The 14,570-nt window shown below is 39.2% G+C and overlaps 1 protein-coding gene across 1 annotated transcript; it reads right to left on the bottom strand.

Annotated features, from left to right (window-relative positions):
- Window positions 1–4,219: 4,219 nt before the first annotated feature.
- On the bottom strand, window positions 4,220–5,155 carry LOC102013527 (olfactory receptor 5AK2-like). The gene has a single exon (XM_005407984.1). The coding sequence runs from the start codon at window positions 5,153–5,155 to the stop codon at window positions 4,220–4,222; it is 936 nt and encodes a 311-aa protein (XP_005408041.1).
- Window positions 5,156–14,570: the final 9,415 nt, after the last annotated feature.

Here is a 14,570-nt window from a genome sequence, read left to right as displayed (position 1 = left end):
GGTGGGAATGTCGCTTGCTTTGTTGTCCTCATGCCCGGGTTGTCTCCAGGTTCTTGTTCTGCAGCTGGTACTGGATAATTCCCACCAAGGTCTTTCTCTGTGGTTCTCTCCACCGGGGAGTTTCTAGCAGGGCCCGAGGGATCCGTGCCGGCTCCCAGGAGAGTCCGTGGAGATGGAAGTGGGAATGTGATGCTTGCTGTTATTATCTCACTGAAGAAATTTAAGTTTTCTGAGACTACAGTAATTTTCATGTTATTGTCATTAGAGACTTTTGGTTCTGTAATTTTTGTTATTGTTCCCTTGTTATTTACCATTTGCTTTGTAAAATTTTTGCTTTCAAATCATATTATCTTTTTATATGAATAAAGATGTGTTTTTGATTCTAGATATAGTCTTGTTACCATAATTGTAAACAGCATGACTTTCTGCAAACATTGTGTATATCAAGCCTAATTTCATGGTTGTAGGTCCCCAGTGTGATCTTAGAGATTCTGCTTTTTGGATATATCTTTTAAAATTACATTATTGATTTATTTTAAAAAAATTACTTTTGATTTCTTCCTTTTCTATATACTTTAAAATAAGCTCTACTTAAAGACAAAGTTTATTCTAGTTACACATTAAAACACAAGAAATTTCAAATAATCTGTGGAATGGGAAATTTGAAATGTGTTTGCTTCTAAAGCTGCTAAGATCAAACTTCTCATTCCATCAATCTGAGAGGAGAGAGCTGAATTTAGTGAGTCTGCAATTTTTCCATTAACTAGGAATTATATGAAGCTAGCGATTGTCAAAAGGTGGAATGTGATTAACTCCTAAAATGAGAAAACCCAGCTTCCTTTGGCTGAAACACAGTTTATAATCTCTTCATAACAGTACTATGGTGGTCAAGGCCACCTCTTTTGTGATTCTCATAGTGTGCCTCATGTTCTAATGGCCTCTTAGTCCAATATGTCTGCTATGGCTCCAGACATCTTCCTTTCAAAGCAGGAAAGGGAGGACAAGGAGGGCGAGGAAGCAATCACATATACATCTTTGTTCAGGAAAACAACCGTTGTCTCTCAATCTAGACACTCAGTGGGATAAAGAAAGGCTTTCTCTCAAACCCCATAAAACTTGCACTTAAATGGCATTGACTAGACTTGTATAGCACAGAGTAGGAGAAATGTCTGTCTCACACCACATTGGTTCACTCCTTGACCTCAGTGTGTCTGTGACAGAGTCTGTCAGTCCTATAATGGCCCATCTTGTGTGGTGTTTCTCTGCTTCTTGACTCACGGATGTCTCAAGCCATAGAAGATTAGTCTCTGGAGTCAGCATGAGTGTGGGGATGTTAACTGCAGTGGAAAACCTTCAGCCAGTGGAGAAGTGGAGGTGAACAGACTTGTTTGTCCCACAAGGAGGAATCCTGAGGGAATTCTGCAGGGTTCACGGCAGCTCCTGTATGACTGAGTTCAATGTCGTGAGGGGTTCAATGTCCTGGCTAAGAATTTCACTCACCCTGAATTTTCTCTATGTATGTTTCATTCCTCTTGCTACTGCTCTCTGCTTTGGGATTACTACTTTCAAAATAATTTGATGCTAGGGAGGCAGATCTTTCTCAAATGGGAAGAGGAGCAAGAGATGGGGGAGGGAAAGGGAGGAGAGAGAAAGTAGATGAAAAAAGGAATGAAGATGTGCTATATACATGGATCTATTCCACACAAGGAATGTGAATGTTATGGACTGCAAGAAGATACTAAGAAAAAAGTCTGATACTGTACAATCAGTGTCACTTCAGACATCAGCTTGAAGTTCAGTAGTCCCAATAGTGACACTTCTTTTAGAGTAACTGCTTACAAATTTGGGCTCTCCGTAGTCACCCTCAGGTTTCATGATTCACCATAGTATGTCACAAAAGTCTACTGTAGCATCTATGTATTGAAACCATTCTTTCTATTGTCCACAGGATTACACAGAAATGACAAGGTGGGAGATTGCGGTAGAGGAAAACTGTTCAGGTCACGGAGAGCAGGAGGCAGAGACAGAGAAAGAGCCAGGGAGGGAGGCACAACTTCCCCTGTCTTCTGCCTGGTGCTCTGCTGCCAATAGCACACTGGACTGCTGATCTCACCAGTAGGCAATGCCATAAGCCAGTCACCTTCCACAGAGCTGGGTTGAGTGTACATGGGCTTTTGAGGGACAGTCTCGCTCTAAACCATAACATTTGAGATCCTAGGGTTGAAGCTATAAATAATCAGTTTTGTTGTCTTATCCATGCCCCAAGGAAGCTTGCTTCTCCCCTGTTCTCTGCTATCTCAGGTTGCATTGAGAAACTTGTAGTGTGGATCCCAGAAGAAAGTGCTCTCCAAAATCTAACCATGCTGCCCCACTACCTATACCTCCAAAACAGCGAGAAACAAGTTTCCATAGTTCACAAGCCATTCAGTAATGTGTTATAGTAGCCAAGACAAAGGTAGAAATGGACACTAAGTTTGCAGTGCAGCTATACTAAATACCTAAAACTGTGGAAGCAATTTATGATCTGGGTAGTGGAGAGAGATCAGAAGACTCGGGGTACATGCTAGAAAAAACATAGACTTTTGTGATCATATGTTTACAAGTGATTCACAGGAGAGTTTATAAAGAAAAGAGATTCATCGGCATAGTGTCCATCTTCTTAGACAGTACCTAAGCTCCCAGGAATAGAATTCAGGTAGGAACATGCATGGTAGTCATGCATCTTATGAAGTTGCAGATGGCAATGAAGACCATGTTATTAGATGTATGGAGTGGCTGAAGCTGGAAATCAATCATACATGTGGGGCTAAGACAAAGCCACTAGAGCACACAGGGAGCTCCTCCAGCCATGTAAACAAGCTGTTCTAGCTTACAAACAGGTTGCTATGCAGAGAGATTGAAATTGATATCAACCACCTGAGTGTATGCTCTGCAGTTCCTGGGCAGTTCCTTTTCTCCCAGCAGGACAGAAGGGCTTCACCTGACCTCAGCTTTTGTCTCTTATCTTTATGTCTTCATCCTCTTTCTGTGACTTCCTTTACCCCTCCCGGCCCCAGGGAACATCCAGAGCTGTGCTGGTTCACAGCACCTAGACCACATGGAACAGGCAGTCCTGGTTATGAAGTGGCTGTGTGTTGTTCTAGTGCTCCTGTGGTTAGTAGAGTGATGACCATGGATATTCAGTGAGGAGATCTCTAAATGAAGTGTTGAAAAGTGCTGTGTTCTATCCCAATTGCTTGTGATTAAATGTGGGAAGAACAAAATGACTTAGAATTGTTGAGCAAAGGGGAGTCAGAATTAAGGATTTGGAAAATTCTCAGCTTACCTTCACTTCAAAGCAGGGTCTTGATATGTCTGTTCTTTACATAGCATCCAAAGGAATGGCCTTTCAAATTTTACCTTATTAGAACAGATTACCTAGCTATAGAGAAATAACAGCAATTATCAAGCATAATTATCAAGAAAAGACTAAAGAAAAACCCAAAGCAAACAAAAAATTATGGGAGGTGGAGAGAGAGAGGGAGAGAGAGCGAGAACTAAACAGATTCTATTTTTAAAGATAAGACTAAATATGGTTTTTCCTTCTTGTGTGTCTATATACACTAATAATGGAGCTATCTATAGATTATGTTCTCTTTAATATAATTTTTAAATGACAAGTATTTAGAGAGTCTGGTCAAAATATAGGAAAACAATGTCAGATTTCTTTTCAGAAAATTTCCCTTTAAGAAACAAGGAATTGGGGGCTGGGAATTTAGCTCAGTGGCACAGCGCCTGCCTGGCAAGCGCAAGGTCGTGAGTTTGATTCCTGGTACTGGAAAAAACCCCAAAACCAAAATGAAAAGAAACAAGGAATTAGAAGTTCCTGTGGCAGCCTGGCCCACTCAGTGACAAAGGGCACTCATGACGCAAAGTCCAAATGAGACAGGGCTGGAGATGTGACCCAGTGGGAAGGTCCTAGGGGCTGAAGACAGAGCTCTGCTGTAAAACTCTTGTCCTGCATGTGCGAAACCCTGGCTTCAATTCTTAACATGCAAATCCAGACACAATAAAAGAAGTTCATTTATTTGAACATTTGATATGTTTCTTTGAACATCTTTCAGATGTTATAGATAATTAAGGAATGCATTTGTGTGTTGCAAGCATCTGTTTCATACTCTGAAGTTGAGGAATAAGAGAGCCCAGCTGGGTTTCTGGTTGACCCATGAGGATACAGAAATCATGTTGAGAAGCACTTAGTTCCCATGAGTCTTACGGCTGCTATCACATCTTGGTTTCTCAGGCTGTAGATGAGAGGGTTTAACAAGGGAATCATAATTCCATAAAACAAAGAAGCCACTTTTTCCTGCTCTTGGGACCTATTGGTCCCATGGAATACATACATATAAGCCAGAGTACCAATAAAGATGGTGACGGCTGTCAGGTGGGAGGCGCACGTGGAGAAAGCTTTTCTCCGTCCTGCGGCAGAAGACATCCTGAGGATGGTGGCCAGGATGCATATGTAGGAAAAGATGACGACCGACACAATGAGGGTTAAGTTAAACCCCACAAAGACAGTCAGGACCATGATATTGAAGTCAATCCTGGAGCACGATAGAGCGAGAATTGGAGGTATATCACAAAAAAAGTGATTAATTGCATTAGACTTGCAAAAGTCCAAGGAGAAAGTCAGACTGGTGTTCACAGAAGCATTTAGGGAGCCCATGAGGTATGAACCAAGCAGCAGCTGAATGCAGAGTCTCCGGGACATGATAACTGGGTAGTGCAGGGGTTTGCAGATGGCCACGTAGCGGTCCACAGCCATGGAAGCCAGGATGAAGCCATCACTGGTAATGAAAGTCCCATAGACTAGTAACTGCAGTATGCATCCTGTGAAGGAGATGGACTGGTTCGTGCTCACAAGGTTCTGCAGCATCTTGGGCGTGATGGCAGAGGAATAGCAGAGATCGACAAAAGCCAAGTGCTGGAGAAAGAAGTACATAGGCGTGTGAAGAGCAGGGTCGGTCTTGATGAGCAGGATCATCCCAGTGTTGCTCACCAGTGTGGCCACATAGATGATGAGGAAGGCCGTGAAGAGGACTTGCCAGGACCTGTGTTGACCAGCAAACCCGAGGAGAAGGAATCCCGTCACTGCACTGCCATTATTTTGTTCCATGCTTAGCACGAAATAAATGTCAGCTAAAAATTACAATGAAACAGTAACAGAGAAAGACCACTGTGAGCATGTAACTCCAAATTTGAAAGTGATGTAAAATGTGGTTTCATGTTGGTTCAGAGAATGTTTGCTGTGATGGGACCGGTTTGGATTTTGAAGGCTGAAACTTGATATTCAGATTAAATATTTTCACTTGTTTTGGAGCAATTAACATTAAATAGCATAGCTGTTCTTTGATACCAACTTTCATTTCATAAATGCATGTAGTACAGAAATGAATTGTACTGTTAGTCTTACTTTCTTTTGTGCTTTATGTAATTTAATTACAATACTAGTTACCCAAGTAGAATTTAACCTTAACCTACCCTGTATTTCCATGTGGTCTTGCTCTAACTTATTTCCTTCTTTTGAAGTACTCTTTCTCCCTCTTTCTCAGCTCTTCTCTATCATGGACTGAAGCTCATACAGTCTTTTATCAAACTATTGATCAAAGTATCTAAGGCAGCAGGTGATTTTCGTGTTAAGAACTTCAGTGTATTTCAGATGAAAATTTCATAACGGGCAATAAATTGTTTCCAGAATTGTCGAAGTTCTTCCTAGTTGTAAATGTGCAGCATCATTTCCTGTTCTTTGTTCCATGAACTGTAAGCATGGTGGCCAGTACTGATCATTGCTTCCTAGACCACAAGTGGTCAGTTGTGCTCTAGAAGTTGTCCATCTTTATCTGTCTTGTACCGTAGTGTCCTTATTCTTTCTAAGTACAAAATAATTTGATCATTGTCTAATATACTTGTTAGAATTTTGGTATTTTCCTAGTCAATAAAATGCCCGTTTATAGCAGGCTAATGTTTCTGCTGAGTGAATTTATAGATAGAATAAGCTTTTTGCTTATTATGTTTCTGAATTTCTCAATATGTGTTAAGTTGATCTAGGTTTCCTCACATTCTGTCCTCTACTCAGTTTGTCTGATTTCTGTTTTATGTTTTATTGCCAAAATAATGAAAACTGCAACAATAATTCATCATTTTTGCCTAATGGAGTCTCTTTCCAAAAAAAATCAATGAAATCAATTTCTTTCTCAGGCTTGTTTTCATCACAGAGTAAAGTTCTATAATAAAATTTGTTTTTCTTCTTACACTGGGTTGCTGATGCATGACGTTTGTTGAGTTAGGATGCTTTGTTCCAGAAACATAATTTGATAAATGTTATTTTGTGCCTTCAATATTTATTTTTTGAAAGCATGCTGTCTATAATTTTACAGTGGTAAATGTGGGTGTATGTTTGTACACAGGGAAAATGTTTAAATATTGTTAAAGTATTAAATATTTTTGCTTCTTGTTTTAAAATCTAGTCCCAAAGTCAGCTGACCTATTGTGTTATAGGCAATGTCTACCAAACATTTATGGTACTGCCAATTCTAGTATTACACTGTCTCATTTCAGAAATTGCAGAATGAGCATTCTTCAAGACATCTCACGTGGCCAGTATCACCTTCATACAACCAAAGTGTGAGAAAGGAAAATCAGAACTCCATTCATTCAGGAATATATAGGGAAACGTCCTAAAAATATTAATCAAGTTTAGCCTTGTAAAAAAATTTAACCTTGTATTTTGCAAGTCATTGTGGAGTTCAAAAGAGGCTTCAGCAAATAACTATTCTCTTTCTTTTTAGGATTTTATCCAGACAAGAACAAAGACTATTGATACACGAAGTTCGTAACATTGGATGCCTGGAGGAAGGCTGGGGGCTTACTGAGCGAGCTCCTCCCTGCCAAGGAGCGCCCTACACTAGCTTTCTGTCCAGGCTCAGCAGTGGTGTCAGACTCACGGTGCAGGGAGCTCTTGCAGCCAGCTGAGTCCCAAGCTTCAGCAGGAACAACGCTCCCCAGAGGGTGTTCCTCATCAGCCACACACACCGTGCCTTGCCTCGGAATGGAGGGATAATGTGGAGAGGAGAGGCTTAAGTTTGAGCAATTGAGGTCCGTGTGCAGGAAAGAAACACCAGAAGCCCAGAGCAAACATTTTCCATCAGCAGTCTATACAGGGTTACATTTATGCCTGCAATGAAAAGAACTTTTTAACACGAGAAAGTCTATTTTGCCACCTTACAATATTAAAGGAGAAAAGCCATTTGACCTTCTCAGGGAGTTAAGTTGGTAGATCTTTCATCCCATCACCATCTCTATTCAGTCCTGAGAGGCAGTGCTTATAAAAGAAGACTTAAAACCAGCACACTGTTATGATTGGATCCACTCTAAATTTTTCTGAAGTTTTTGCCAGGAAAAAAGGACATGAAAAAAAAATTACTGCGACCATAAAGGAAGGAAAGTAACTATTCTTTTTGTAATTGTCTGTGTAGAAAACTTTAGAGAATGGTTAGGTAAATTCTTAGTGAGGCTGTAAAACCACTTAATATTAACCTAATATGCAAAAGCAAGAACATTTGTTTTTACTAGAGAAAGAAAAAACTATTTAAACAAGTATCTAAAATAACGATAAATATGGAGTATGCGAATGAAAATCTGATGGAGGAAACTTTGTCTAAAGCAAGAAGACCAATGCACAGACCAGCTTATGAGTGAGAACTTAGTATTGTTAACATTGTATTTCCCCCTATGAGTTTGTAAGTTGTATGCAACTCTAAGCTAATGTTAGAGGAAATTTTACGTGTAACTTGACAACCTTATACAAAAATTTGGAGGAAAACATGGTGGGAGCAAACTTGTCCTTTCTGATATCAGAAGTGATTGTAATAATATGGTGGGACTGGCTTGGGGTTAGACTGAGCCCTCAGAAAATCAAATCTTAAATGGAATAATTCATCTGTGGAAACTTGAGGTATGAAGACACTAGCAGGTTTATAAGTGCAAAATGGTATGAAGACACTAGCAGGTTTATAAGTGCAATAAAAACTTATACATATGAGAAAATGACACTGAATTCTCACTTTATATTTTATGAAACTTGTTTACAAATGAACTGTAGATTTTAATTTTAAAGCTTTGAGAATAAAATATCACTGAATATGTATTTTCAGCTCTGTAGAATGAATTTACACAAGATATAAAAAATCAAATCCTTAAAATTGACAATTCAACTCACTGAAGAAAGAAAAAGAACATTACAAAAGAGCAAAAATTGGATACTGACTAGAAATAGAGTCAGGTAGATTTGTTATCAATACATAAAAATGTCTGAGATTTGTATTCAAAACCAACAAATTATTTATGTAACTCAATGTAATGCAAAAAAAAAAAAAATCACCAAAGAAACAAAGTGGATGATTTTAGAAGAAATAATCCCAAATGTTCAATACAAATATGAAAAGATACCCTGTTCACTAGTTATCAAGCAACTGTATATGAATACTTCATTAGAATATGATTTTATGATCATCAAGTTAAAATGCCAAGATTTGGTGAGAAACCCTTATTTTTCTGTTGGGAAGGTATAAGCATAAAAATGTTGGAGATACTTTGGAAATATTAGACTAACTTCATATATGTTTCTATGGCCCAGGGTTTCCTGATAAGGTACATATTCAAGAGAAATTAATGACTACACATAAATTGATAATCACACTTACATTTGTGCACTTGATATGTGTGTTTCAGTGTGTGTATACTATATGCACACAGACAGAAAATGTGTATAGCAGTGTTGTTTGTCATAGAAAAGAATACTCCATGTTAAATAACTAGTGAAAAATCAGTAAAGGGATGATAAGACCACTGCCTGGGTAAGTCTCTGAAACGCAAGACAGTAATAAAAAGTTGAAGTCCTCATTTGCCCCACATCAGTAACCCTGGGAAGAGCTCTGTGAAGCACCACACACAGAATGGTCAGTTTTGGATATGAAAGAGTCGCAGGTGAAGGGAAGACGGTAAAGGAAGGATGCTGCTTATAAGGGTTTCTCTGTTTGTCTTGATAAATAGTAGTGGTGTAATATTATAATGATGAAACAAGAAATTCTGTCCCAAATCAAATGCTCCAACATAACATGATGTTATAGCAGACTCTTTTCTCAAATTAAGGTGACAAGTAACACATACACAACACACACACATGCACAAAGGCACACACACAATACACCCACAGAAAGACAAACAAAGGACCTATCTCCTATGGGAGATTTAATACGAAATTCTTTGTTCCATCTACCACGAGCATGCTTGCTAATCAAATGAACACTACAAAGAGGAGGGTCGATTACCAGGGTGTGTTGATCCTACTCATCCTCTTCTGGGTCGCAGTGCTTCAGAAGCTTCTTTTAAACTTGAAATTATGTAGTAGGAAAGCAACAGACCCGCCTGGGTTTGAATTCTGGTCCCACCACTTCTGAGAGGTAAAGGACACAGCTATCTTCAGTCTCAATCTCTGCCCTTGTAAAGTGGGGATAGCAGAATCACTTAGAGAGTAATGATGTTCACTGTAGCACTGTGTGTGGGATAAAATTTTATAAATAAGGTTAACTAGGTCATAGTTTCATATTATGGATCACATCTGAGGATGAAATATGTAGTGAGTTGGAGCTTTATCTAATATTAAAAAGTTTAAAATTGACAACACATAAGTTTAAAACATGAAATAGTAATTATTCTTTTTAAAACTGCATCACATCTAGACCTTAAACACATAAAAAATGCATTTCTGGCATCTCTGTTCTTTGTACTTGGTACAATTCAATTCTGCCATTTAAAACTTGATCTATATCTATTGGCTTTGACTGAACAAATATTCCTTATTATACAAGTAAGATACACTTGGATAAATACTGTGCTTTGCTCTTGTTATTTTTATTTTACATATTCCATGTAAAACTTTGTAACTATTATGTCTGAGCATTCTATGGGAGTATGACTTCTGACAGACAACCTAAACTGTAAATGTAGGTCACCACCAACTATATATTTTAAAACGCCCTGATACCCAGAAATATGAGAATAATTAAGGTTAAGATCCACTGTTGTTGCTTCAGGGCTTGTGTAACTGACCTTCTGATTGTTTGACAACTGAGGCTTGGAGCTCAAAGCTAAAGACATGCAAGCAAACAAACAAACAGTGTAAGAGGATAGTCAATATGTTGGCCCTTGCCTTCCACTATTATCCAGGACCCAGAGCATGATGGGACCCCTCTAAGAGACCCTGGGACCCTGGATACTGACTAGAAATAGAGTCAGGTAGATTTGGTGAGTCACCCAGCCTCTGAGGAGGGGGATAGTTGGACTCCAGAGGATAGGAGCTGACTAATGCACACTCTACAGGAAGGAGGGTTGCTAAAGAGGAGCATGTTTCCCATGCTTCCAAAAAAGACACGTGGTCCAAACAAGACTGTGACCCATCCTGACTGGTGGAGGGTGAGTCTAGAGGAGTCGCGCTCCTGGCCTGAAAGTGACCTTCACAAATATATGAAGTTTGGGGCTGGGGATTTAGCTCAGCGGCAGAGCGCTTGCCTGGCAAGCGCAAGGTCGTGAGTTCGGTTCCCGGTACCAGAGAAAAACAAAAACAAACAAACAAACAACAACAACAACAAAAAAAACAAACAAAAACAAACAACAACAAAAAAACAAATATATGAAGTTTGATTTCAATTCACACCAGGTCTTACTTTGACTTGGTCTTAATCATCTAGCAGGGAAGTACTGTAAGCAAAAAGAAGAGTAATAATGACACAAACTGAGCTAAACTAGAGAGAAAAAGGTGCTTCAAACACTACACCAGTTGTTAATGGTCTCCAGCTATGCCTGTAATGGTTTAACCTTCAGTCATAAAACATTTAAATCCCTCATCTGGCTTACTTGTTTAAATGTGTCCTTCAGTCTGACTTAGTGCTGTATATCGTCATATGTTATTTTGAGGTATATTAAAGTATCCCACTAAAAGAACCTGTGACTCTGGCGTTTATGTTGTCTACAGCCAGTTCTTATAAGAATCTTTGGATCTACATAATAGAAGTCATTCTCCAGGTCCTAAACCCTATAAAAACAACATTAATGGAAGGATGATCACAAAAACAGAGGGTTTTATTTAGTGTGGTCTTTGGGTATTATTATACATAAAAATTAGATTTCTTAGTCACACAATAGGGAGAAGTCCATATGCTCTTACATTCAACTCATTGTATTTGGGTAAAAACCTCTACACAAAAAGTTTAATATTACACATAATCCAACATTATTCTACTTTTAAATTTTGGTCCATTTTTATTTGACCTACTTATAAAATTTATATCCTCCAGATTTCTATAGCTCCTAGTAAAGCTAACACTCACTTGTGCTATTATTAAAACAAAATGCTGTGCATATATATTTCAGATAACTCAGATGATGTTTCTTCTGCCCTCAAAGGTTTACAACAGTAGAATCCAGTAGTTTCGAATGATTCGTGCCCAAGGGGCTTCACAATACTAGTTAGAGTTTGTTACCCAATTTAGATCTCATCCTCAGCCAAAAGAAATAGGTGGACATCCTGACAATCAGAAAACTCAAGGGGCCCCTCACAGAGTCCCCACTCAGTTTGCAGTTATGGATGTGACCGTACGATTTGACTTTGCTGATCTGTCAGGGGGAAAAATGTAGTGGCTGCTCATTGGGAACAAAAGGGTTAAAACCTAAGAGAACTCTGGTTAAAGATCCCACACTCCTAGGCAGTTGTAAGACAGCAACAAGCCTTTTGATGTAAGGCCCCTACATTCCTGAAGGGTCCTGACCCGTCTTATCTAAAGATAGGTGCAATATCCTTATCCATTATCTACCCTTCTCTATCATTACCTACCAATTTCTTATCTAATGCTAAAGGCCTGAGGCAGTGGCTTTGTCAAACTTCAATTGTCAAGATAATATTAAACGCAATGCAGATACCCCAGGAAGATCTACAAGGTGTTACATGATCCAAGAAAGTGCATTTGTGGCCCAGATCCATTTTTTCACCTCCTTAAACTCATAAAAACCCCAATTGCTCACACTGACAGTGTGATGCTTTCTCTGGAACTCATCTGACTTAAACTCTTGTCTTCTCTAAAGTAAAAATAAAACAAAACCATATAGCTTTAATTGTATTAAAAAAGAAGAGAAACAACTGAAGTCACCCTTGGAGTGCTGTAAGTCTCAAAAGAACTGACTTATGTGAAGTTTGCACACAGGGCCAGGGCTGGTCTGGGGCTCAGTCGTTGGTCATAGACACATGAGCAGACAGTGCGTGGAGGGCGTCTTCTGTTCCTTCCTTTGCTCAGTCACATCCTTCCTAGGCAGCGCTGAGCCCAATCTGGTTCCTCACCACACTTCCACAGTCACCTGGGAGGGAGTGACGCCTCTTCCTGGGGTGGAAAGTTCTGCTTTCACTCTGAGCCTGTGTCCCTCATTACCTGAGCGAGATGCAAGGAGACACAGCTGACGGTGGGAATGTCGCTTGCTTTGTTGTCCTCATGCCCGGGTTGTCTCCAGGTTCTTGTTCTGTAGCTGGTGCTGGCTGATTCCCACCAAGGTCTTTCTCTGTGGTTCTCCCCACTGGGGAGTTTCCAGCTCGGCCTGAGGGATCCGTGCTGGCTCCCAGGAGAGTCTGTGGAGATGGAAGTGGGGATATGATGCTCGCTGTTATTATATCACTGAAGAAATTAAGCTTCTTAGAGACTATGATAACATTTATGCTATTGTGTTTAGGACATTTTTGCTTCATATTGCTTTTGGTTGTGGTTCTTTTGCTATTTAACAATTACTTTTTGATTATAAATTGGATTAAGCATCTTTTCACACATCTAAGAACTTGTATTTATGTCTCTGTATAACAGCTTCTTCACCATAATTGTGAAACTACACCTTTTTGTGAAAGATACACACATCTGACCTAAATTCAAAGGGCATATGGCTCTCAATGTGATCTTAGAGATACTTTTAAAAAATTTTAATGTGAAGCATCTCATTGGCCGTGGTTTATTTATTAAAAAATACTTACGTTTGATTCCTTTTTTTTCCTAGAAATTTTAATGCAGTATTTTAAAATCAGCTTCATGTAAAGAAAAAGTTTGTTCCACTTACACTTTGAAACATCAGAACATGTCAAATAAAAATCTGTGGAAAAACAAATTTTTAATTATGTTTGTCCATGAAGCTGCTACAATTAAGCTTCTAAATAGGTCAACCTGTGCGGAAAGCTAAATTAATGCCTTAATATTTTTATTAACTAGCAAATATATGAAGAGGAGGCCTTGTCGATGGCTTGTGAAGTGACACTACATTCTCTATGGCATGAACAGTGTCTGGGTAAAATCTAGGAATATAATCAACTGTCAGCAGAAGAGAACCCAACTTCCTCTGTTTGAAATACAGAGATTTATCTTCCTATGACAACAATAATTGTGAGCCAAATGCAGCATTTTGTGATTGGCTTAGCCTTTCATATGTGCTGATTCCACTGTAGACCAATATGTCTACCATTGCTCTAGAGATCACATTTTATTTCAAAGAAGGAAAGGAAGGTCAAGAAAGGCAGGGGAACAATCATATATACATCATGATTGAAGAAAGGAAAAGTTTTCTACAAATCTATACTCTTATTGGCATGAACAGAGACTTACCCACAAGTCCCAGAAGCCTTTTACCCAAATGTTGGCTGGATTGTAGCACAGAGCAGGAGAAATCTGTCCTGTAACATATCTGCTCAGTTCCTGGATCTCAGTACATCTGTGACAGAATTTGTCCCCCTCAAAGCTGGCCTATCTTGTATGGTATCTATCTTAGTCAACTTCTCTTTGCTGAGACAAAATACTTGATGCAATTTAAAGGAGAAGAGGTTTATTTTGGCTCACGGTTTTAGAAGTTTTGGTCCATGGTAAACTGGCTCAAACACACAAACAGCGTGGTGGAAGGGACCGAGCAAAGGAAGTAGAGACAGAAGGGAGGAGCTGAAGTAATAAACCCCTCTGGGTAACACCCCCAACTACCAGTTCCCATCCTCTGGTCCTGTGAGGTTTTGAGGGGACATCCTTGATCTAAACTATATCAGCAGTATATTTCTCTGCTTCTTGACTCAGGAATATGTCTTCAACTATAGCAGTTTCCTCATTAGTGCCAGCACACGTGAAGGGATGTAACCCACAGTGGCAAACTTAGCTGATGGAGAAGTGAAGTTGAACAGAAGTCTTAGGCTCTTGTCTACTGAGGAAGAATTCTGAGGAATAGTCTGCAAGTTCATTATGGTCCCCTATAGGACTGAGTTCAGTTTCACAAGGTGTAAACCAGAAAAGTCATTCATTCATCTCTAAATTTTCCCCATCTGTATCTCATTCTTCTTGTGAGTACTCTCTGTTTTGGGATGACTACTTTCAAAAAGTTTACAACTATACAATATGAGAGAAGAGTTCCCGCAGAATTGATGTTATTTCAGACACCATCCAAAAGGTCATTGGTTCCCATGACCC

Source organism: Chinchilla lanigera, unplaced genomic scaffold (assembly GCF_000276665.1).
Source record: "Chinchilla lanigera isolate Chin_1 unplaced genomic scaffold, ChiLan1.0 scaffold00110, whole genome shotgun sequence".
NCBI lineage: Eukaryota > Metazoa > Chordata > Mammalia > Rodentia > Chinchillidae > Chinchilla > Chinchilla lanigera.
The sequence above is the reverse complement of the archived record's forward strand: the minus strand, read 5'-3'. Positions and strand labels throughout refer to the sequence as shown.

Bases quoted from the DNA above. Each gene is read 5' to 3' on its own strand.
- LOC102013527 (XM_005407984.1), bottom strand. From the start codon at position 5,155: ATGGAACAAAATAATGGCAGTGCAGTGACGGGATTCCTTCTCCTCGGG.